The sequence below is a fragment of the Schistocerca nitens genome, chromosome 5, assembly GCF_023898315.1.
Source record: "Schistocerca nitens isolate TAMUIC-IGC-003100 chromosome 5, iqSchNite1.1, whole genome shotgun sequence".
Classification (NCBI taxonomy): Eukaryota; Metazoa; Arthropoda; class Insecta; order Orthoptera; family Acrididae; genus Schistocerca; species Schistocerca nitens.
The window spans coordinates 627,864,408-627,890,909 of NC_064618.1; the positions used below are offsets into that span (position 1 = coordinate 627,864,408).

Genomic DNA, 26,502 nt, shown 5'->3' on the forward strand with positions numbered 1-26,502 from the left:
GTTTAGTATTACTGTTTTCCAGCTTATTTACAACTAACATGCGTACAAGTTTACACGTGTGTGTAAGTGTATTGAACTGGGGACCTAGAAACGACGGAGAGATTTCGTCCCGCCGTAGCCCTCAGTGGTTCGCAACCCCACAACAAGCCGCAGCAGTCCACCCACCCCACCCCCGCCCAACACCGAACCCAGGGTTATTCTGCGATTCTGCCCCCAGTGAACCCCCCCCCCCGCCCCCCCCCCCAGAACGTCTCATACAAGACGAGTGTAACCCCAAATATTTGCGTGGTAGAGTACTAAGGTGTACGCATACGTGGAGACAGTGTTTACGCAGCAATTGCCGACATAGTGTAACTGAGGCGGAATAAGGGGAACCAACCCGCATTCGCTGAGTCAGATGGAAAACCGCCTTAAAAACCATTCACAGACTGGCCGGCACACCAGACCCCGACACTAATCTGCCGGGCGGATTCGTGCCGGGGACCGGAACGCTTTCCCGCTCGGGAAGCAGCGCGTTACTCCGCGCGGCTAGCCGGAGTTTACACGTACTGTGCTGTTTATTTACATGTACATTCTTTTATTTCCTGCAAGGAAACAAGGATGGCGAGCCCGGTTACTAGAAAGTCATGATGCAGTTTTTTTTTTCTTTCTTGTCCATAAGGTAGCTCTGTTGTATCGTGCTGTGATTCAACGGCAGACCGATTCATTACTCAGTGCTACTCAGAGAAGTACAGTACAACACGATGGAGCAGTACCGCTACAGTTTCGCAGAACTCACTGACATGCACCTTATGTATGGGGAAGTACGTTGCAATGCTCTATCTGCAGAAAGAGTATACAGGGAACGATTTCCTAACAGGCATCATCCGCCACGACGAGTGTTTATTTCTCTCGATCGACGAATGCGGGAAACCGGTTCATTGGAAAGAAGAAACGAGGGACCTGGCAACATGACGACTACTGTAGCCGGCCGCTGTGACGGAGCGGTTCTAGGCGCTTCAGTTCGTTACCGCGCTGCCGCTACGGTCGCAGGTTTGAATCCTGCATCGGGCATGTATGTCTGTGATGTCGTTAGGCTAGTTAGGTTTAATTAGTTCTAAGTCTAGGGGACTGATGACCTCAGATGTTAAGTCCCATAGTGCTTAGAGCCATTTGAACCATATGAGGACCACTCTCACACATGATTAGGACCTCACTACAAGTACTCGTCGCATTGCACGTGAAATGGGAGCTGCGCATACTAGCGATTGGCGAGTACTCCACGAACAACAATTACACCCATATCACCATCAACGGATCCTTGCAATGCTTATGACTCACTACGCACGAAGGCTCGCACTGTCTCCGTAGTTGCTCCAACAATGGATTAATCGATCAGATTTCCTCCAAATCGTGCTGTTTACTGACGAGGCCTCATTTGATCGTGATAGTATTTCGAACAACAGGAATAGCCATGTGTAGGATGAGAGAAACCCTCATTATTGTAGAGTTACACCATCAAGTGCGTCTTGCTGCGAATATCTGGGCCGGCATTGTAGGCAACCATCTCACTGGGCCATATCTTCTACCTGGCCGTCTAAATGGTCACCTCTACTTGAGGTTCGTGCAAAGAGTTATACCTGAGTTGTTGGACAACGTACCTTTGGCTGTTCGTGTAAAGAGTCGGATACAACAAGACCGTCCACCGCCCCACTTCAGTGTTGATGTCCGCAACCACCTCAAAGCTGTAACGTATCCTTGGCTGTTCGTGAAAAGAGGTGGACATAACATGACGGTGCACTGCTTCACTTCAGTGTGGATGTCCGTAACCACCTCAATGCTTTATTTTCTGGTCGCTGGATTGGAACGGGAGGTCCTTTTCCATGGCCAGCGAGGTCACCTGACCTGAATCCCCTTGATTATTTCCTAGCCCGCATCTCGTGGTCGTGCGGTAGCGTTCTCGCTTCCCACGCCCGGGTTCCCGGGTTCGATTCCCGGCGGGGTCAGGGATTTTCTCTGCCTCGTGATGGCTGGGTGTTGTGTGCTGTCCTTAGGTTAGTTAGGTTTAAGTAGTTCTAAGTTCTAGGGGACTTATGGCCACAGCAGTTGAGTCCCATAGTGCTCAGAGCCATTTGAACCATTTTTGATTATTTCCTAGGGGGATCTCTGAAGGCACTTGCTTAAGAGACCCCAGTAGATACGGAGGTAGAAGTAGTTGCCAAAATTGTAGTTGCCTGTGATGTGATTCGAAACACCAGTGTTATTTGTCAGGGTGCGTCAAAATCTTGTTCGCCGATGTTATGCCTGCATTGAAGTTGATGGCCGTCAGTTTCAGCACATTTTGTAAGATACAGTACAAATGGTACGTTCATAGTGTCACTGATTGTATTTGCAGTTACCTGTAATTAATGTAAATAAAAAGGTGCACAGTGATGTGAAATTATTCCTATTATCTCCCTAAGCTGTCTTCTTCGACTCCACGTTCCCTACCTCAAATTGTTCAGTGGACACTGTAACACCATGGCTCTAATGCTCTACTGATTTATTTTGCCTTTGTTTCATTTAATGTTACATCATTGAGCTTCTGTAAATGTGTGTGATTGAATCGATAACATAAAATTGTATACTGCTTTCTTTATACAAACTTTGATGTCATGATTTGATTGTACGCTGTGTAGCATATCTCTCGTTTAAATGCTTTGTCCCATTTGGAGGGAACAAAACTTACTATATATAATTGTAATTTTGTGTGAATAATTTTTTGTAGAAATGTCTGTATGTGAAAATGTTCTGTTTTGTTTAAAATGATTGCTTACTGTTATGTAAACTGCTGATCCTCACTTAGGGCTCTTAGTATTCTGTGTATAAGAGGTGTAGTGGTTCCCCTTGGGAACGGAACTGTGTAGCGCGCGCAAAGTGTGGCTGGCCTGTGTAGAAAAGGTGGAACTGATAGTCAGTCGGGGACGAGCCAGCAGTCGGGGACGAGCTACGAGTCCGTGCACTGCCATGTAAAAGATGCATATTGTGCTGATTCCGAGAGAGGCTTTTCCTGCTTCTTTCCAAGGCCTCGGATGGATGGATAAATAGCTGGAACTATACTGGAATTTGTATCTATCATCGCCACCAAGAAATGACAGAGTCCAGCAATTCTGCCTGCGATTCCACCTACCAACATGCAGGCTACCACCACGTTGTGCAATCACTGTAACGTAATACTATAATGATGTACAGTGAAGGATCAGCTTAATGGATGTGTTATTGTGCTCAAATATAAGGTAATTTATATCTGAATTTATGTACCTACCTTGATTTTCTCCTCATCATAACACCTCTCAGGTTCCTCTCCGTTTGAACTAAAGTGATATCCGAGTGTCCTTACTAAAAGAAATTAAAGCCAAGAGTTTTGCTAATTAATGCCTCTTGAACTTAGTAAAAAGAAAGTTAAAGTTAATGTGGCAAGAGAGTGAGGAGTGAGTTAAAGTAACTGTTATTTGCTGAAAATAATTTTCCTATTAAAACTGCTATTTAAAGTGCTGTTGCTAACTTCAAAATTAAAAGTTCTTAAGACCGAGGCTTATAAAGCAAATGATCACATTGTTGTGTGTAGTAAATTCTAAAAGGTGAGTCAGTATCTTACATAAATGTTAATTTTATGTCTCACGGTAGTAAAAGTGGAAAACTGCATAGTAGGAAATTATATGTTCATGATTACCAAGTGTTTGTATCTCTTGTGTGCATATTAACAGTATAAAGACCACTCAGTTTGTGTAAGCCCTGAAAGTGATAGTGTTTTTTCTGTACCTGTTATAATGTTGCAAATAGTTTGTGCTACTCCAACTGTTAGTTTCACTCTTACCGTAAACATATGAGTGTGTCAGAGTTCATTGCACTCGCTTGTGGTCAAGTATAGGTTGTGTTTACCCATTAGAGTTACTAATAACTATTTTCTTGAATGAGAATGTTAATCATTCTCTTGCCTAGTTAGGCTGGCGACCGTTTTCTTTATCAATTAAACAGTGCAGATAGGCAAAAGTAATGTTTGTTACTTTTCGAATATTTACGTAATTCTGACTTTCACTTCCGATAAGCCACCTCCGTTAGGTACAACACGGTCAAACAACAAAATTCCTCTACTGCTCTGCTGCTTTATACCATAATTGCTATAACAAAATAATTCTGTTTTGCGAACTGACTCCTACTTTAAGGTTATGGTATAACAGTAGCAGACGAGAGTGTTATGCGTGGCTTTTCCGTGACAGGACTATTTGTTCTGTTGGGGCATACTACGTAATAAACCAAATTTGGTATTTCATAGTATAAGCTACGTAAATATGCTGTTGTAGTGTTATAACACCCTCTATGTCCTGTTAAATCTTTGCACGCTCTAATGGAAACGCCCTGAATGTATTATACCATTTGGAAGACGGCTATAATTTTATTTTACTAACTAATCTCTATTCAGAGAATGTTACTTTGACACATACGCACAAGACGACATGACATGAGGATGAAGTCTATTTTCTAATTGGTAATTTACAGCAGTCTTCGAAAAAGGTAGAGGAATGAATGATAAGTTACACAACTCGGTATTAGCTACTAGCACAAAAACGCAAACTGTTATGACCAAAAGAAAACAAAAATCAGCGCGCTTTTTTGCCACAGAGAGAACGAGTCTTCGAGTAGGAGCGAACTGTTCTGAGACTTGTCATACTCGTGGAACAGTACAGGATAAGAAGGAAGCCACTACAGCACTGAGGTAAAATTGTCACCTTGATTACCACTGTACGCAACCCTCAACATTGCACTCGTACTAGCTTCGTTTCTGATAGTGCAGGCGGCATACGGAATGTTGGAGTAGGTGGAGAATGTGAATGCCAGTTCGTCAGCCTTTAGGATGCCGAGGACCACCAGTAATCCTGTGGTCTGCTCTGTCATCAAATAAGTCCACAGAAGCTCACGAATCACAGCTGCATACTTCCCCAGTTGTTACAGTACTCCCACTAGCCTGCAAAAAGGAGCTAACAGTTTTGTTGTCATCTCTTCGGGGTACCTACGAGCCACAACTGCCAGACAGCTGTCATCAGATGGTGGTGTTGACGACACGTGACCTCTAGGAAGCCGATTTTCATTGTTTTGTCACTGCCAACCCGAAGCTGAATGTTCGAGTGATGTCGCTCTGACGTACGTCTTTAACTTCACCTGCTGACAGTACAGTGGCCTAGTGCGCAAGCTCTAAGCTTGAGATGGTCTTTCGAGATATGTTGACAGACTGAATAGTGCAATTCGCACTGTCTCGTTCGCGACTGTAGAAACGGCGAACTCTGCACTGAGAATGCAGGTTTACTATCACCTACGTTGTACAGGAAGCTGTACGCAGCGACTTCCTGTGGTCAACAAATTTATCGAGAAAGACGTTAACGATTTACAAAACACAAACTATGCAATTCATGAGGGAGTAGCGAAACAAGATTTGAGCAGTTACATTCAGTCTATCACAATTTATTTCTTTTCCAATTTATCTCTTCTTATGGAGCCCTTCTATCGTATCAATTTTCTGACCTTTGTTGTTTCTAGTTTATTTTTGTTTCTTGTAAGTTACCCATATCTCGTTTTCACACTACAGTAAAGGCAACTCCACAGTTTAATAAATTTTGTCATTGCATTCTTTCAGGTTCAATAATTAAATGTTCTCGATAATATTCCATATATTGCTGGAAATTCATGCAGCTCTTCAGCTATATGACTTCCATAACTCGTATGGCACATATTTAAAATGTGATACCCGTTCAGCTACATCGTTGTTAACTGTTCCCATCGACTACAACTTAAGAGATCATAACTTTGTGTTCTTTATTACTTTATCTGAAGTGCTCTTTTAAAAATCCTAAAAATGCCTACTAAGATGGCATAAAAGAATATCAAAAGGATTAAGTCAGTGCGGACAGTAGCCAAGGGTAAGGTAGCTGTTCCGTAGAAAACTCAGATCTAGAGCTAAAGTACTTGCTAAACAGTCCTACTCGTTGCCCAGATGCAAGATTACAGGACGTCAGACAAGTACGGCTAACTCAGTAATTATCCTCTCCAATCTGAACTCACCATCAACGTAATGGATAACTCGCATTCAGCGAATTTATTTCGGTCTAATTTTAATTGGCCAACACTGCACTAAGAATCCAGGGTGTAGTAATGTCTGATGCCAGTGGCGTACTTCTAAGGACGTTATCTTTAATCAAACAATTGTCCCCTTGAAGGGTGTCTTAAGATGAGGGTACACGTCACGCCTTTACAGCCATATGAATTTACTCTCTCTTTGTTTCTTTAAATCACTTCAACAAAGACTGCGTATTGTTTCTGCCACCGTATTATTGAAACCCAGAAGGAAATGATGTCTTTGAACACGCATATATCGAGAGACCAATACTGTCCAGACATTTCAGGTAATTTTCAGATGACCGTTCTAAAATGCAGGACATGTGTAAACAAAGGAAAATTCGGGTCTAACTTCCCATCGACTATGAGGTCCTTTAAGCTAGAGCAAAAGCTCGGATTGGCGAATCCTTTTCAAAGGAACCATATCGGCACTCAGCTCAATCGGTTTAGGGAAACCACGGAAATCTTAATGTGAATATTGGGAAAGGGATTTAAACTCTGATCTTTCCAAAACAGAATCCAGTACTTTTAACACACACTGCTCTACCTCGCTCGGTGACGTGTATGCGGGCGCCGTTTTCTGTAATAACGATCAGTTCCTTTCCTGATCGATGCAAAGGTGGTACTTACTTCTTGTGGAAGTTCTCGAACTCGTCCTGCTGCTCGTTGATGGATGCATCCAGGTCCAGGTATGCACCGTAGTCGCCATCTTTGTACAGCTGCAGCGCCGCATCATCGAGCTGGAACAGAAAAGGTGAGCGTTATTGCCAACTGTCTAAGGAAATGCTGAGTACAGTGCATTTCACACACCACTCGAACAGCAACGCACTCGACAGAGGACTGCATGTGTAAGAGGTCCGAGTTCAATTCCCCGACGCGGTACCGTACAAAGTATGATTACCAGGCACGTCACGCCTGTGTGAGGGAGGCACTGTGGAATGCAGCCTCCTACTGTGTGCTATATAAGAAGAAAAGCTGCAAGACGTACAGAAAATGACACATACAAGTGGATAGAACATCACTCCAAATTTCAGTTCGCAACACACATATTGGCATTGTTGAGGAGCGCACACTAGGTGGGAGGCGTGTCACACCATGGCGTATAAGAGAGGGATCTGTGCGTTTTATGTCCTTGAATCCCTAAACGTCAGTCAATTGTGGCGGTTCAGTGACGGTTTAGCACAAAAATCCGGTTAAAGTTCCAACAGACGAAACAATCCCTGGGAGATACAACACATTTAGTGAAACTGGCTGCTTATGTGGTGCAAAGAAAAAAAGCTCGCCGGGATCGTAAGTAGAGGGCAGAGTGTGTGCGGCAATCATATGCCACGGCCTTGAAAATCTCTACGGCACGTGTGGGCAGAAAAGTGCAGATACCGCAGTATACTATGCGGCGCATTTTACGCAAATGTCTGAGTGTAAACCCCTACCCGCTAAAGTTGTTACTTGCTCTGACTACTCGGGACAATGAACTTTGTTCTGATTTTTGAGATGACTTAAAGCGGTTTCTGGGGAAAGATGGTTTCTCATGTAAGTTGGTTTTCAGTGGCCACGTTTCACACGTGCAGAAAGATGAATCGTCACAACGTGTGGGTTTGGTGCACTGAACATCGACACCAGATAGTGGAACACATTCGCGATTCACCTACAGTTAACCTATTTTCTGCCTTGTCCTCATCGGAAGTTTATGGACTACTTTTCTTTGCAAAGAAAACTTTGACAGGTTTCATGCAACTCATTATGCTGCAGTAATGGCTTAGGCTACATTTTTAACAAGACAGTGGAAACTTCATTCACAATAAGGCGCTGCTCCACCACACTTTCCTCCAAAATTTCCTCAGTGCAGAAGTGCCTCAATACGGGATTGGACGTGCTTCACATCACGAAACTCCTCTTCTTCGGTGGCCCTCATTGTAACGTGATTTAGCTCTACGTGATTTCTTCTCATGGAATTATGTTAAACATAGTATGTCCCTGCCTAAACTGCCACTGAATTTGGAAAAGTTGCAAGGAAGGATAATTACAAAAATGGTTCAAATGGCTCTGAGCACTATGCGACTTAACTTCTAAGGTCATCAGTCCCCTAGAACTTAGAACTACTTAAACGCAACTAACCTAAAGAGTTTGACTTTCTTACTGACGCTTCCTGCACCACAATGGTGTGCAACAGGTGAACTAAAAACTTGGAGATATGCTCTTTCAACTGACGTGCATCTGTTTTCTTGACATATTGTAGTTTCCGCCCTGTCGTCTTCTGAAATCTCGGAGGAATTTACGAACAACATTGTACTTCTTCAGTGTATAAAGTGGTTACCTTCATTTATGTTTTTACTTAATCAATAAAAAAAGCTAGAACTGAGTGAATGACGTTGGTTTATCAAGTACTTATTTGGATTACGTTCACAGTATCACACTGAGGCAATACATTTAATGAAAACGTGAAAAGGACTCTTCTACACAATCGGTAGCGGCACTGTTTTATACATAAAGGGTGAGTCAAAATGATTTCACAACTTTGGAATGATATGTAAATTTATTGACATAACTTACATATTTGGTGGGGGAAACAGCTACAAGTTTTAAATAACAGTGTCAAGTGCCATTTTGGTTCAGTACAACTACCATTTGTAATGTGGCAAACATACCACCAGTAGTCCATTTTTTCCCATACTCACTGAAACAAACCGGGAGTAACTTGTTCAGAGGCAGGGTAGATTCGATTTTTCACGTCGGCAAAATTGTTTGGTAGAGGAACATACGCTCGGTCTTTAACGAAACCTCAAAGAAAGAAATTCAGTGGTGTCAAGTCTGAGGAGCGAGATTTCCATGCGATTGGCCATTCAAGGCCAATCCACCGACCAGGGAAGTGATTATCGAGGAAACCTCATCTACATCTACATCTACATGATTACTCTGCAATTCAAATTTAAGTGCTTGGCAGAGGGTTCATCGAACCACAATCATACTATCTTTCTACCATTCCACTCCCGAATAGCGCGCGGGAAAAACGAACACCTAAACCTTTCTGTTCGAGCTCTGATTTCTCTTATTTTATTTTGATGATTATTCCTACCTATGTAGGTTGGGCTCAACAAAATATTTTCGCATTCGGAAGAGAAAGTTGGTGATTGAAATTTCGTAAATAGGTCTCGCCGCGACGAAAAACGTCTTAGCTTTAATGACTTCCATCCCAAGTCGCGTATCATATCTGCCACACTCTCTCCCCTATTACGTGACAATACAAAACGAGTTGCCCATTTTTGCACCCTTTCGATGTCCTCCGTCAATCCCACCCGGTAAGGATCCCACACCGCGCAGCAATATTCTCCTGGTGGTAAAATGGGGTACTGATGCACTACGTGAATCAAAATTGAAGCTGTTTGCTACAAAACGACACCTCTACCGATCCTGTAAGTTCTATCAATAAATATCTATATTTTGGAAAGTTCTTTTTGACTGTACATAACTTCATATTTTCTTCAACATAATACACTAAAAAAAAAAGACACACCACGAATGTGTTATGTAAAGTGGTCTCAAATTGATATTCGTACACGTATTGACGGATAATGCAAAATTCTAAACTTTGACGGCCGATGGATGAATGTGTGACGCTGCACCGCGATTTCATCGCACAGCTGATAAGGATACTAAACAGAGGACTGTCGTTACAAGGACATAAAGTATTAGTGAATTTCATCCCATGTACGAAGTTGGACAGCAACTATGCCTCGCACACAGGCGCGTGAACAATATAACAAAGGTCATCATTCCAGAGAGGGCGTGAAGTTGGGCTCAAAGAAGCCGGATAGAGTAATCGGCGAGTCGCCATTGTTCGAAAATGTTGGCAGGAATAGGTGAACCATGGCCAATCACAGCATAAAGATGGAATCAATCGATCTAGAGAGACGACAGAACGTGAGGACCGAATAGCCGTCGGAAGAGCACTCAAAACCCCAGATTCATCATTTATCTTCGATCCGACGAGCTACTGGTGCTGCAGTGACCAGAAGGACCAATAACAGGTAGCTCACAGGAAGGAAGCTGAGCTTCCAGCGCCTCTCGCGCCGACTGCCACTCACCTCTGTACACCAATAAGCCCATTTTGCAGTGGTATCTCGGCCTGGAATCTCACTGACTGGAGTAGAACTGTCTTCAGTGATGAGTCCCGCTTCGAAATGAGTTCCGATGACTACCGAAGACGCGTCTGGAGACGACCGAACGGCGGTGGGATACCGACCTGACTGTCGCCCGACATACGGAACGACAACCAGGAGTGACGGTCTGGGTGGCATTTCATTTCAGGACCCTTTTGGTTGTCATCCGTGGCTCTCTTACAGCACACCGAGCGGGTTAGCGCAATGGTTAGTACAATGGAGTCGCATTCGGGAGGACCACGGTTCAAACCCGCTTGTGTCCGGCCATCCCGATTTAGGTTTTCCGAGATTTCCCTAAATCGCGTAAGACAAATGATGGGATGGTTTCTTCGACAGGGCACGACCGATTTCCCTCTCCATCCTTCCCCAATCCGAGCTTGTGCTCCGTCTCTAACGACCTCGTTCACGCCGGGGTGTTAAACACTGATCTCCTCCTTCTCTTACAGCACAGCAATGCGTCTACGATATTCTACGCCCCGTTTTGTTGCCCTTCAAGGCAAGCCATCCTGGACTTATATTTCAGCAAGATAATTGCCGCCTGCATACGTCGACAGTTTCTTCGTGCTTGCCAATTCCTACCTACGTCTGCAAAGTCGCCAGCGCTAATTGGACAGAATTTGCCACGACGTCCCTCAGGAGGACATCCAATAATTCCGCCAATGCCAAACCGAAGAACTGCTTGCATAAGGGCCAGAGGTGGACCAACGGGTAATTGCCTTGCTAAATTTGTAATGCTCTTTCTCTTGAATAAATCATCCAATTTTTTTCAAACTGTGACGATTTGCTTGTCTGTACTTGTACGTCACATCAGCCGATTTCCGTCACGTTAGGATAATTCCTTCGTAGTGTGCCTTTTTTTTCTCTTTTTTTCCTTGGTGTGTAGATACATATTCGAGCTTGTTTACTTTCAAGGTTCTTATCACTCTATTCTCAGTTGATGGAACTATCTAATTAGTTGTTTATCGCCTTCTCATAAATATCGCCTTCTCGTAAACTATCTATCTCCTTCTCACGTGCCCCGTTGAGTACTTCGGCAATTTTCTAGCAAATATATTTATTTTTCTTCGGCATTTGTGCGACTTGTTAAGGCCTATTCCAACGCGATACGAAAATTTACTGGAACTTACTGTTATACTTTATTTTCACAAGTCCGTCTTGATAACACATATTTCTTACCCTTTATTACCGGTTTCAGCATACTGCCATCCTCAGATCTGTTACAAAGATAAATATTGTATAAGCGACAGGTTCAATAAGTTAACGCTAAATCTAACGAGTCTTAGTGATACATAAAATATAAAATTATAAAATGTTTATAGCCACGTATAGCAGTCATACATACGATTAAAATATTCTGATGTAAATCATCGTAAAGTTAAAATGTGAGTACTTTGTGCTTGCTGGTAATACTTAGATTGTGTCTGGTATTTATACAAGAGACTAATGCCAACAGAGGGCATATTAAACCAGTATTGTCAGTGTGATGATTAAATTGCGGCATGCACAGTCATTAGTTACAGTTTTTTTTAATTGCTTCCCATAGCAAAACGAGCGTCTGACAATAAAATTTAACTGACTTGGAATTGGATTCATACTTAAAATACCATAAAAAGTACAAATACTAATACACTAATATAACACAGCCAATAGCCTGACTAGGTAAAACGTATAACTTGTTTAAGCTAGTATAAAAAGTGTAACAATAAAATAAAAAAATTATACTAGCTTGTTTGTTTGTTTTACCTAGTCAGGCTAGTGGCTGTATTATGTTAGTATTTGAACTTTTTATGGTATTTTAAGTATGAATCCAATTTCACGTCAGTTACGTTTTACTGTCAGACGCTCGTTTTGCTATTGGAAGTAATTTTTTTATTTGAAGTAGCTAATGATTGTGCATGCCGCAATTTAATCATCACATTGGCGACACTGGTTTAATATGCGCTCTAGCTAAAAGTGCCCTCTGTTGGCATTAGTCTCTTGTATAAATACCAGACACAATCTGAGTATTACCAGCAAGCACCAAGTATTCACATGTTTAACTTTACGATGATTTACATCAGAATATTTTAATCGTATGTATGACTGCTATACGTGGCTATAAACATTTTGTAATTTTAAATTTTCTGTATCACTAAGACTCGTTAGATTTAGCGTTATCGTATTGAACTTGCCGCTTACACAATATTTATCTCTGTAACAGGTCTGAGGATGGCGGTATGCCGAAACCGGTAATAAAGTGTAAGAAATCTGCGTAATCAAGACGGACTTGTGAAAATAAAGTGCCAAAAATAATTAGTTGGTTGGTTGGTTCGTTGGTTGGTTTGTGGGATTGAAGGGACCGGACTGCTAGGGCCATCGGTCCCCAAAAATAATTGCGGACTCATTTACACACTTTATGTCTTCAATTAATAACTTATTGTTATAAGTGACATGTTTCTAAACTGTGTTTTCTTAAAGAGCAAAGGACAAGATCTCATAAGCTCCAATAGATAAGTTACTACAGCTTGCACCAAGCTCTACTTAGCCGTTTCCATTCTATGCTGTAAAGCTCGTACTAGCGTCAGGGCATGTTTGTTTGTAGGGCGGTGATCCTATTTCTATCTGTTTACACTACGGCACACGGCGATCGGCACTCGCCGTTGAGCTACGCAGTTGGCCCTGAGCTATAGCAACAGCGCGCCTACCTAGCCTCTGGGTTTACCAACAACCTGGAGATTTTCACCGCGGGAACGGGGTCAGTACATAAACACCGCAAAGAAGTGGGACAGGGGGCAACGAGCCCTAAACGAATCAGAAGCGTTCAGGGAATGTAAACACCTCACCATCACGAAAAAGAACATTCCTACATATAAATATCGAGTGGTGTATGTCTGTGTACGAAAAAGTTTCAATCTTCGCATAAACGGAATTCCTTCACAATCTTCTGTGTCTTTTCTTCACTTATATTCTAACAGGTAAACAGAGAACTTCGTAGGAGCTTTTTCCTCACTTAACCTGTCTATACAGATTGGGTTCGTATGGGTAGCTCGTAGTGACACAGATAATCTATATCTTCGCATTAGTTTTTAATTATCTAGCAACAGATGTAAACTGAACTGAGGTGGAGAAAATCAAACCAGCTTTTGGATTTTTCAAAGATCTGACTAACCTTCAACCTACTAACATGTTCCCATCTTTCAGCTAACAAAAAATGGTCCAAATGGCTCTGAGCACTATGGGACTTAACATCTGAGGTAATCAGTCCCCTAGAACTTAGAACTACTTAAACCTAACTAACCTTGAACCATTTGAACTTAAACCTAACTAACTTAAGGTCATCACACACATCCATTCCCGAGGCAGGATTCGAACCTGCGACCGTATCGGTCGCCCGGTTACAGACTGAAGCGCCTTGAACCGCTCGGTCACACCGGCCGGCTTTCAGCTAACACCAAAGTCGGTAAAGTCAAACCAAAGTACGGTTTCTATATATTAAAGCTCAGAAGTGACTTACGATTCACAATAAAATTGTACATGGCAAAACACCAAATAAAAAAATATACAAAACACATCCTTGTGTTGCTGCAAAATACTCTGTAAGCTTAGTAAGCTTAAACGTTAATGTGGCTACCACGGCAGACAAGAATGCATCGGCCGGCCGAAGTGACCGTGCGGTTAAAGGCGCTGCAGTCTAGAACCGCAGGACCGCTACGGTCGCAGGTTCGAATCCTGCCTCGGGCATGGATGTTTGTGATGTCCTAAGGTTAGTTAGGTTTAACTAGTTCTAAGTTCTAGGGGACTAATGACCTCAGCAGTTGAGTCCCATAGTGCTCAGAGCCATTTGAACCATTTGAAGAATGCATCAGGTAAGAACAATTTCGATGGTGTTCAAACAAATAACGTAAAAATCATAGCTAAACATTTACTACCGAACTGTGTATCCCATGGCGACAAAACGAGTCACCTTGCTCGGTTAGGACGTTAAGCTTACAATAAGTGCACCAATGAACCGGCTGTCAACGATACCATTGAGAAACGACGCCGAAAATAAGTGTTGTTCACAGTTTTCAATCGCCCATGTGTAAGGGATGTTACACTTCAGTAGTCATAACTAAACAATACCTGCGGCAAAAATTCGTCACTGAGGATAAATACCGTTGCTGGTCTCTGGTATACACTGCTATGACAAAGGTCATGAGATACTTCCTAATATCGTGTCGGACAACCTTTTTCCCGGCGTATTGCAGCAACTAGACGTGTCATGCATGGACTCAACAAGTCGTTGGAAGTCTGTTGCAGAAATACTGATCCATGCTGCCGGTATAACCGTCCATGATTGCGAAAGTTTTGCCAGTGCTGGATTTTGTGCACAAACTGACCTCTACATTATGTCTCATAAATGTTCGATGGGATTCGTGTCGGGCGATATGGATGGCCAAATAATGCAATCGAGCAGTCCCAAATGTATCTCAAACCAGTTGCGAACAATTGTGGGTCGATGACATGGCGCACCCTCATCCATAAAAATGAAGTCCATCAATGGCTGCAAATGGTCTCCAAGTTGCTGAACATAACCATTCTCAGTCAATAATCGGTTCAGTTGGACCAGAGGACCCAGTCCATTACATGTAAACACAGCCCACACTACTATACAGTCACCACCAGCTTACACACTGCCTTGTTTACAACTCGGGTGCACCCTACCGTCGGCTCTTACCAACCGAAATCGGGACTCATCTGATCAGGCCACGATTTTTCAGTCGTATAGGGTCCAATCCGTACGGATACGAGCCAAGAGAGGCGCTGAAGCGATGTCGTGCTGTTAGCAAAGGCACTCGCGTCGATAGTCTGCTGCCATATCCCATTAATGCCAAATTTCGCCGCACTGTCGTAAGGGATACGTTCGTCGTATGCCCCACGTTATTTCTGCAGTTTTTCAAGCAGTGTTGCTTGTCTGTTAACACTGACAACTCTACGCAAACGCAGCTGCTCGCGGTCGTTAAGTGACAAACGCAGCTGCTCGCGGTCGTTAAGTGAAGGCCGTTGGCCACTGCGTTGTCTGTGGTGAGCGGTAATGCCCGAAATTTTGTATTCTCGGGATACTTTATCACTCTATCCCTTCGCTTAATAGTCAGCGTGTACATTTCTGAGCAAGTGGTGTCTATATACAAGTGAATAATACGGGAAAGAACGTTATCACACAAAAGATATCAGCATACATTGGAACCAAAGCTGAGAAAATCAATTTACAATTCCTCTACTTGCATTAACCCGTAGTTTTGATTATCTGTTGATGTTAATAACATCTCAGAACTGGACAGACTTGTCGGCAAGCAATTATCTGCGACCTTTACTTTTAAGAAATATACTTACTTTCCGCCTGTCGATAGCTTTTCTTATTACCTCAAACCGACCGTTTTTGGGTAGTGTCACCCCCCTTCAGATTTGTTAAATAATATAAAAATAAAGAACTAATGGTTTCTAACCCTATGTTTTCAATATTACAAAGCAAAAAATTTCCATCTGATTCCAATACAAATATTGCACCACATATCATTTATAGTATAGACCCCATTATACAGTAATCAGTCTTACTAACGGAACACTGTCAAGTTAGTCATATACTAAAACCCAACTAGAACCCTGCCGCTTTATACTTTTCGTGCTTTGACTTTGAAAACCAGAAAAAAATATATTTCTGGAACGTTATTTCATGCTTTATAAAAATGGATTGGAGAGTCCCGTCAGGTAGTAATGATATTAACATCGACAAACATTACTTTGTGAGTAGTGGTGTCACTAATTTTGTCTCTCATTGACACACAAAAACTCCTTACAATGGGAACAGTTTGAACAAGGTCTTTATTCTATATTGTAAATAGCACAATTTTCACATCTCTTACACTAGCAACAAAATATGGCCATGAGCTACAAGGATTTTGGGTTCAAATTTCACTTGAAAGTGAAAATCTTTTCTTTCTCTTTTCGTTCTGAAAAGAATTGAGAGATATTTCTTGTTATCACTGCTGTCTTCAAGTTGAATTTCTTCAGCTTCTAGAGAATAAATGGAAGTATTCTGTTGACGATTGAAACGTGACGTGGCGTCATTTTTCGTTACTTTGGCGTGTAAATTGTTGAGTTCAAATACTTCAGGAACATGTTTTTTTTTTAATAAACGAAAAGCACTATTTGTTATGATGTTGTTCTACTAAGAACCGACAGAAGATGCAGTTAACTTTTTTATTTCTCTCAGAATCACTACTTTTCTCATTTGATGTATCAACATCAAATGGAAAATTCTCCTAGTCTGTATCTTTCAACTTTCTTGCCATGGCCTGTCACGCAATAACCGAAAGTTATACGCCTGACAGGACAAGTAAAGAATTATTTATACGAATGAAAAATCTTCAATATTTTCTGCTTCTAAACAATTATTAGTATACATAGACTTACCACGAAACGGGAAAGTAATATGAAGACCGGATTATCACAGAAAACACTTAAAATCAATTGTGGAATGACCAACTTCCAACTACACGCAACCAAACAGTGAAAAACAAAAAAATAAAAATAAAAAATGATTGACCGACTGAAAATAAGTATCTCCTATTACTATTTTTATTAATGTATACATCACGCTGGTAGCTGATTTGCAACGCAATAGTATGGTGTTTATTATAATATCTGGTGTAGAATAGAACTGTCCAGTGGGTACCAGTAACGAAAATAAAGGCGCTTTACAAAAGGTAGGAAAAAAATTAAGATTGTGTGCATCAGCTATAGCCTCAAATGCAAGTAATTTTTTCATATATTTCTCTTCATTTTATTAGCTGTTTGAGACAATGAAGATACTGCATGGTTAGCTTGTACATCCACCACAGATAATGTATAGTGAATAAATGACTGCCACTGACTGGTCACGAATGGATAACTTATTATTGTACTCGAGTATTTCCTTGTTAGCCTAACCTGAGGCTGATAAATTGCTCTGGTTAGATGACGGGAAAATACAGAACGAATATTTAGTGCTGAGAGGCAAATGTTGGCGAGATTTCCAGCTTCCAGGAACGCTCCCAGTTGTACGATCTGTCTTACCCACCCGCGTACGACCTTAGCTGTCACGGGTACCTTAAAATAGGCTTGCTGCCGCCTACGCTCGTACCTACGTTCGTATTGCGCGATTCGTAAAGACACATTGGCCGAGGTTAGGAACTCCTAATTACCTATCTTCCTTTTTCCTTTACATTTATAATAAGCTCCATATATTTAGTACTTGGACGCGCTCTCATGTAATTCTTAGATTTTATGATCAATTCCCACGGTAATATTTAGATTTCTGTAACTGGAACTTTTATGTCAGTTCTATGTGCTATTTTCCAACGAAATTATAGTTTGTTTCTACACTGTTCGATTCATTAAATCGTGAAAATGCTTACATCTTTCATTTGTTGTTACGGCAGTCTGGTCAAGTACACGTCATGAATAGCTAGTAGACGTAGAAGGACAGCTTCAGCAGCCTAATGGGGAAGGTTTTTCCCGTCCTCTGCGGCCGCGGCCGTCTTTCCTTCACGAAGTATGAGAACTGTGTGCATAAGTTTATCTGTGGACCGTAGATGACAGCAAGGTCATGTGTGTAGTGTAATGTCGTGTTCGTGTTCGAGGTGATGAGAGAAGAGAGAGAGTAAAATCCGGTGCCAACACATAGCCTACTCCTCTCGAAGAGCACCAAGGGTGCTCCCAAGCTTAACGTCCCTCTACGACAGACGGCTCACTACCAACAGTGTTGCATGCATGCCCTCACTCCGTGAAACACCTTGGAGAGGTTTGGAATTTAATCCAGCACACTGGTGCAAAGAGTGGTGATCAGGGACTTTACGCCACCACCCCTCCTGCGCCCTCTGCAGTAAAGACAGAGGAAAACTGCTAACAGTACGCGCCGTATCCGGAGGTCACCCATCCAAGTACTGGCCACGCCCGACGGTGCTTAACTTCTACGATCTGAAGGGAACAGGTGTACCCATCTCGGCATTCGGCACGCGATTATATTTGTAAATAATGTGTTCAAATGTGTGTGAAATCTTATGGGACTTAACGTCTAAGGTCATCAGTCCCTAAGCTTACACACTACTTAACCTAAATTATCCTAAGGACAAACACACACACCCATGCCCGAGGGAGGACTCGAACCTCCGCCGGGACCAGTTATATTTGTATTTTTTAAATTCCAGTTTCTGTTTGGACAGTAATTTTAATAAAAAAAAAGTAAACGACGAGGTTACTAGAGTCGGAGCAAGTGCTTGGGTATGGGCTGGATTGGATAGAAAATCGATAGCGTGTTTTTGGAAAGAACTAAACTGGAACTCACCTTAAGGGCAACCACGAAAAATCTAATTCTGGATGGCTGGACGGAGATTCGAACCGTCGTTCTCCTGAACGCCTGTCATTTTACCACGTCGCCATCTCGTCGCACTGCAATCCGGACGGAAATTTTCTAAGACATCACCCCTGTTCTCGCAGTGGCGCCGTCCTCGTGACTATTGAGGACTCTCGAGCCGATTTCCGCTATTCCAGTGGATGAGGACTTTGCACGGTTTGGAGCTAATAGGTCGGTGTTTCCGTAATTCGTCTACATGTTGTGTGGTTGGTACTCTCTAGATTGGCTTAAGGGCTAGTGACTTTCCTGCTGGAGACAAATTTGCGAAAAGTCCTGGCGGAAAGCAGCACTTTGCAGAGGTGTGCTATCAGTGGGAGGAACGAAAGGAACCTTCGAAATGTCTGCACTTTGCTCTTAGTTTGCTGCAATGAGTGAACGTCAAAACAATTATGTGAAGTCGCTTGAAGCTCAGGAAACCGAGAAGTTGGAGCGCATGAAATCGAGAAGTTGCGTGTAGAAGATGAGCTGTGTGCCCTTCAGAGCTGAGACGTCATCTTAAGGTGTTAAATATTTCTGAAGTTGGCGGTTAGTGAGCCTTCGTGATCAAAAATATTACTTTTATAAAAACAGAAAGTCTTAAAGTATTCTAAAGTGAAAAGTGCATTCCCATGCACGAGTTTGGAATTCTACTTACAAGGGAACCTCCCCATCGCACCCCCCTCAGATTTAGTTATAAGTTGGCATAGTCGATAGGCCTTGATAAACTGAACACAGACAATTGAGAAAACGGGAAGAAGTTGTGTGGAACTGTGAAAAAATAAGCAAAATATACAAACTGAGTAGTCCATGCGCCAGATAAGCCCCATAATTGACATTGGGGGCTTAGGAGCGCCGTGGTCCCGTGGTAGCGTGAGCAGCTGCTGAACGAGAGGTCCTTGGTTCAAATCTTCCCTCGACTGAAAATTTTACTTTCTTTATTTTTGCATGGTTATTATCTGTCCGTTCGTTCACTGACATCTCTGTCCACTGTAATAAGTTTAGTGTCTGTGTTTTGCGACCGCATCGCAAAACCGTGCGATTAGTAGGCGAAAGGACGTGCCTCTCCAATGGGAACCGAAAACATTTGATCGCAAGGTCATAGGTGAACCGATTCCTCCACAGGAAAACACGTCTGATATATTCTATACGACACTGGTGACGCCATATGAGTCACATGACAGGAATATGTTCCCGACCCACCTAACTTGTACACTTGGCGAATGGGTAAAAAGATTCTTCTACCTTGCCCGATTTAGGTTTTCTTGTGGATGTGATAATCACTCCCAAAAAAGTGATGAAAACATAAGAGTTTGTCACATAAACTGAAAATAAAAAATTAAACTTTTCACTCGATGGAAGGTTTGAACCAAGGACCTTCCATTCCACAGCTGCTCACGTTACCACGAGACCACGGCGCTCCTGCGCTCACATCGTCCTTAATGTTGCCTATCTTCCACTGAACTACTCAGTTTGTATATTTTGCTTATTTTTTCACAGTTCCACACAACTTCTTCCTGTTTTCGCAATTGATCTGTGTCCAATTTTTCGAGGCCTATCCACTGTGGCAACTTATAACTAAATCTGAGAGGGGTGCGATGGGGAGGTTCCCTTGTTAGTCACTTTCTGGCTTTCGAGGCAGGTGTAGCAGTTTAGTGGTTGTGTAAGTTCTCGGTAGGAAGAGATCTTATATCGAAGTGTGGTGTCGTTATTTAGATGTTTTATAAAAGAGTATAATTTGGAGAAGTCTGTGTAAAGCCAATAAACAACCCTTGTTCCTGTGGAAACTTTATGAGTATTGTGAGTGAAAGTTGACCTGTTGACTTATCCTGTTTTGGCTTGATGGAGGTTATTGCCAGAGGTAATTAGGTGATTTGAGTGTTAGTAGTGTATGTTAACCAGTAGAGTGTAATATAATTACACAAAAAATTTCGATTATCGATGTCAAGCTAGTCACGACACCCAATAACAAACTCTTTGACCCAAATAAAAATTTATAAGAAGGAAATTCCATATTTTGTATTATACATAGACACATTTATAATAACAGCACAATATTGCTGATTGCCTCCTGATTCTACTGGTACCATACAATCCTTCCGAAAACATATTTTAAGTAATTGGTTCAAATGGCTCTGAGCACTATGGGACTCTACTGCTGTGGTCATAAGTCCCCTAGAACTTAGAACTACTTAAACCTAACTAACCTAAGGACAGCACACAACACCCAGCCATCACGAGGCAGAGAAAATCCCTGACCCCGCCGGGAATCGAACCCGGGAACCCGGGCGTGGGAAGCGAGAACGCTACCGCACGACCACGAGATGCGGGCTTTTAAGTAATTCATATTACTAATGTTGAAAGTACTTTAATACGTTAGCCTAGATTTTGCCACGATGAATTGAGGATCTATAGTAACTAAAAACCATAACAGGATAATAGGTTGTAAGGAAGATCAACTCATTCCTCTAATTCCAGGATTGCATAACATTAACAAAGGAAGTTGTTGCGCTACATTCAAATTCGATTAAAACACTTTTTTGAAAAGTAAAATTTATTCGGCATATTCTGGAGGAAAAGATCAAGTTTTACTCATACGATTGTAATCCAAACGCTTTAGTCGAATTAATTTTACCACAATATAAATCGTAATATTAAACATTCCAAAACTTCGGAAATATTAGAAACTCGAAAAATCTAGGACTAGTTTTGGAATGATCATTAAAACTTCTTTACGATGAAACATTTTATACATAATTTCTCAGTCGTTTGAAATTTCGTAATAAATTCACTTTTTTTTTTATTCTGCTAAGATAGCGGAGGAGTTTGTGGAAATAATAGTGGACTCAAATGTGGTTATTACCACATTAATATGCATTCATTTAATGTGACACAGAAAAACTATTTTCTGTTAATACAAATATAGATTAAAATAGCTCTAGCCTTCAGGCAGCTTGCTTCTATTACTAAGCACATGTTAATACTTCGATTTGCGACATCACCTCCCTTAAAGACCGAGCGAGGTGGCGCAGTGGTTAGACACTGGACTCGCATTCGGGAGGACGACGGTTCAATCCCGCGTCCGGCCATTCTGATTTAGGTTTTCCGTGATTTCCCTAAATCGCTCCAGGCAAATGCCGGGATGGTTCCTTTCAAAGGGCACGGCCGACTTCCTTCCCCATCCTTCCCTAATCCGATGAGACCGATGACCTCGCTGTCTGGTCTCCTTCCCCAAACCAACCAACCAACCTCCCTTAAACTGGTGGAGAGAGGGATGTCTTTAAAATTCGGAGAGACGCCAAGCACCACTTGAGCGTGAGTTGAAATTATAGTAGGTCATGTAGACGTAAAATACTATTAATTTTTGTGAATGTCAACCAAATATAGGTTGGCAACAGTGTCCGATGTCTACCATGAGCGTCTTTTATAAATCTTTACAAAACATACATTGTGCTATAAAGATATGTGTAGTAATGCACTTCCCAGATGTGGGAATGCTACGAGTCTGTTTCTGAGAAATGGCGAGTGTCCTTAAAGACTAAATGGTCGACCACAAAAACAATATACAAACCGAAAGCAGTCTAAAACGTGAGAGCCAAGAGTCGCCAACAGCGTACAAACAAAGCCACAATAGAAAACCTAGAGAAAAACCAAGAGCAAGCGAGTAATTGTGTGCGAAAATAATGCTGGCGATCACGAAGCTTCGGGAATGCCAACGCAACTGGAGGAGGAAAGAGCGCACATTCTCCTCCTAGCTTACACCGCGAGGAACTTGCCAAGTAACGTGACGTCCACGCTATCTTCTGTGTAGACATGAAACCAAACAACGTCGGATGACCAACGCTGGTGCGTCGATCTCGACATCAGAGTCCAGTGAGAGTACTAAAACAGGTTTTGATTTGTCAATAGTTACATCGCTCATAGTTAAAAAACCAGACAGCACAAGTGGCGTGCGGATCCAGAGGCCCTATATCAACTTCAGCCAACGAATTCATCACATTACACTGATGAAACCCACGAGTTCAATTCGTGGCATGTTGTTCTGAACAGGGTCTCAGACTTTTTCTTTATCGAGACCAAACAGGTAACGACGCAAGTGGTTGGATCTCGGAACCTTGCACACTTGCTGAAATCAGTGACATAGCTGCAGGGCAATAATTACTCGTTTTGAAGCAGTGAGAAGTTCAACGTCGTCTCGCAGGTCAAAGAAGGCTGGGGATCCTTATTCAGATTATCTTGTATGTGCAGCATTGATCTTGGTCCGTCAATAAACGTTTCCTATTTTTCTTGCGCCCCAGGACCCGTGGATTCCGACCGTGGCCGCAAGCCAGACTTGGCCACGGAAGCTCCGCCATCGAGTCGAAGGCAGATTTCAGTTTCAAGAGAGCTAATGCGAAATGTTCACTTTTTGTGCCACCTCCAGCAGCACACCTACCAGAACCACAAGCTCATGTCAAAAAGGCCTTTGAGAACCGTTAATGAAAATGTTACACCGTATTTAAGACCACACCGTATTTAAGACCTTTAAACCCATAGAAAGCGGAACAGAAAGTTACTCGAAATGGAGCACACAAATTAAAACCAGAATAGCAAAGACTAAAGAAGTATTCGGCAAGAAGAGGAATGTTTTCTGCAGCAATGTGGACAGAGATTTAAGAAAAGATTGAAAATGTGTTTTGTATGGAGAGTCCTCTTGAATGGTGCTGAAACTTGGACATTGAGGAAAGAAGATAGGCAAGGGTGGAGGCTTTTGAGATGTGGATGTGATGGAGGACGGGAAAAAAAGAGGTGTAATAAGAGTGGGAAAGCAGAGTCGATTAATGAATGTAATAAAAGAAAGGGTCTGTGGAATGGTAGAGGATGCGAGAATGGAAGAGATTTCAGATCCCAGATGATGTGCATGACGGCAACATTAAGAAGGTAGCAATAGACCACCAGAAACAGAGATGCAAGGGGCCTGCTAGCACAGCAGGAAACTGATGACGATTTCATATGCTGTCACATACATAGGCCGAGTATTTATCGTTGTCTGCTAGACCAAGTATTTGTCACTGTCTCTTTTGCATAGCCGGACGGGATTAGCTAAGCGGTCTAGGGCGCTGCAGTTATGGACTGTGCGGCTGGCCACGGCGGAGGTTCGAGTCCTCCCTCCGGCATGGGTGTGTGTGTGTTTGTCCTTAGGATAATTTAGGTTAAGTAATGTGTAGGCTTAGGGACTGATGACGTTAGCAGGTAAGTCCCATAAGATTTGAGACACAATTGCACAATCTCTTTTGCATAACATTAAAACCAATACACACGCTCACTATTTGAGACACACTACTCAACTTAAATCGATTAAACGACTGAAAGAGCAATAGCTCATCTTCTGATCATATATGGTGATTCAGCTGCACCTAGCACTGTGTTTTATGCAGCCCGTAAAGTCTTCAAATATCACGTGCAATATTTTCATATTCCCTCGCTCATTAAGTGCAGTCTGTTAGTCCTACAGAAGAAAATGAAAAGTCCTTTTTTTTGGCAAATTCAATGTAGTTGAATTTCGTACTGGAATAAGTTTCCGCTGGAGGCCACAGTTTTCGAGGTATTGCAGAAGGTCACTTTTTTATGTTTTTCTTGAATAATTTGAAAACTAAGGCCACTAGCGAAAACGCATCCCAGTACAAAATATAACTATATTAAATTTTCTACAAACATGTCCCATTCATTTTTCTGTAGGACTAATAGTTTTCACGTAGCTTGCAAGAGAATATGAAAATCTTGCGTGTGGTATTTGAAGATGATACGAGTTGCATAAAACCCAGCAGCAGCGACAACTGAATCATCAAACAGTCAAAGGAAATGATGACGTCTTCTGAAAAGTTTTGTATGAGTGTGAATACCAACCGCTAAAAATGAACTTCTTGTTAACGTTAGCATACTGAAATGTGCAGAAACACAAAAACAATTTTATGTTGATAATTATTACTTTGCAACCGTCTAAATTGCAACTGAATAAAACCATTTTTCTTGCCATATGCGTTTCGCCTTTATTGTTCGCAAGGCATTTTCAGTGGAATATTTGGTAGATGCTGGTCTGTATGTGTTCTTTTTCTTGTTTTACAGCCGCTGTCCTGGTGCTGTGAAAACAAAATATCTTATGGTAGAAAACATAAGAACAGCTGTATAAAAGGGAAAAGAACGCGTACAGACCAGCATCTACGAAATTTGCTGCAGAGGATTCCTTGCAAACAGTAAAGGCGAAACGCCTACGACAAGAATAAATTGTTTTATTCAGATGTGATTTAGACGGTTCTATAGTAATTATTATCAACATAATATTACACACAACTGTGGACGACAGCACACGAAATAGCTAACGATGTTACTCGCAAATGAATTTACTTTTAATTGCGTAATAAAAGCAGTCGTAGCAGCACTGGAGTTTCCCTCGAATAAACTGTTCAGAACTTCCACTGTAAGTAACTGACAGATAAAAATACGCGTAGGTAACTGCGGCAGAAGAGGAGAAGTAATGGTTGTGTGAAACTCTGTTCTAAGATAAACCCCTTAGCTAATTACCCCAGCGGGGCAAACGCCAAGGCAGCAGCGCATGCGCTCTCAGCTCCGGAAATGCCAGAGTCTGGCGGCGGACAGCGCCTGCAGAAGGTGTCACGCAGACACACAATAGCAACCAGCTTCCTGCTTCGCGTTTCTCCCCATGCGGTTTCATCAGCGGGCTGGCACGACCAAGTTACTCGAGAACCTTCCATCAGTCTGACAGCAGCCTAAACCCACTGAATCCCTGTAGGATGCACTTGCTGGATACACGGCTCTGTCGAAATACATCCTGCAGATACCGGAGACAAACGAGTGGGCTTTAGGGAAGAAGAAGGGACTGCGCAGAAAACAGATAGTTAAAATGAGTTTGATTAGAAATGATTTATATTTTACATGACGCGTTACGAGAAACGATTGGCTCTGAGCACTATGCTGAGGTCATCAGTCCCCTAAAACTTAGAACTAATTAAACCTAACTAACCTAAGGACATCAAACACATCCATGCCCGAGGCAGGATTCGAACCTTCGACGTAGCGGTCGCGCGGTTCCAGACTGTAGCGCCTAGAACCGCTCGGCCACTCCGGCCGGCTACGAGAAACGATTCCCATTTTGAAGCGCGTTTCCTGCAGTTTCGTCGAAACGTGTCGTGCAAAATATAAACAAAAGAAAATCGTTACTGTTAGCAGAAAAGTTATTTATAACCAGTTGTTTTCACGGACGTTGGCTTTGGCAAAACATTTCTAATGGACCAAATCAAACAGATATTTACGGTGAAACAATCGACACAACACAGCCCCTTGAAGAACAAGATGGCAGTAATAACTTCCGCCGATTTCGGGGAGCTCTATGACTCCACTGATATGTTGAAACTGATGAGAGTCATGAAGCACTGTTCGGTGAAACTGAGATACTGACTGGCGCAAACACTTGAGTGAGATTCAGGGGTACATTCGATTGTCAACGTAGAACTCAAACAGGGAGCGGGTTAAGTTATCAGACACTGAAGGGCAATAAACGATGAAATGGGGATACCAAAGATACTTCTAGGGGACAAGAAGGGCGGCTGAATACGACATTGCTGCAATACACAAGACAGAAGAAGATGCAAAGAAACATCTTGATAACCTGAGCTAGCAAGAGCGATAACACTGTAGACCTCTTACAGCACAGCAAAGAGACAATATCAACGAGGACGGGAAAGCAGCAGAAGGAAGAGTGCAAAAATTACGTAACTGGGAGAATGTGTAACAGATCTGTTACATTTTCTAAGTGTCCAGCGAATAAAG

General features: G+C 42.2%; 1 protein-coding gene across 7 annotated transcripts in view; it reads right to left on the minus strand.

Moving 5' to 3' along the window:
• The window catches only part of LOC126259290 (FH1/FH2 domain-containing protein 3), a 690,456-nt gene that overhangs the window by 248,296 nt on the left and 415,658 nt on the right, over positions 1 to 26,502 (minus strand). For all 7 annotated transcript variants that reach the window (XR_007546495.1, XM_049955939.1, XM_049955941.1 and 4 more), the window contains one exon: positions 6,760 to 6,869. Coding sequence is in view for 6 of the 7 variants with exons in the window: in XM_049955939.1 (XP_049811896.1) it covers positions 6,760 to 6,869 (110 nt within the window). In the remaining variant the exon portion in view is untranslated. The remainder of the gene's footprint in view (positions 1 to 6,759; positions 6,870 to 26,502) is intronic.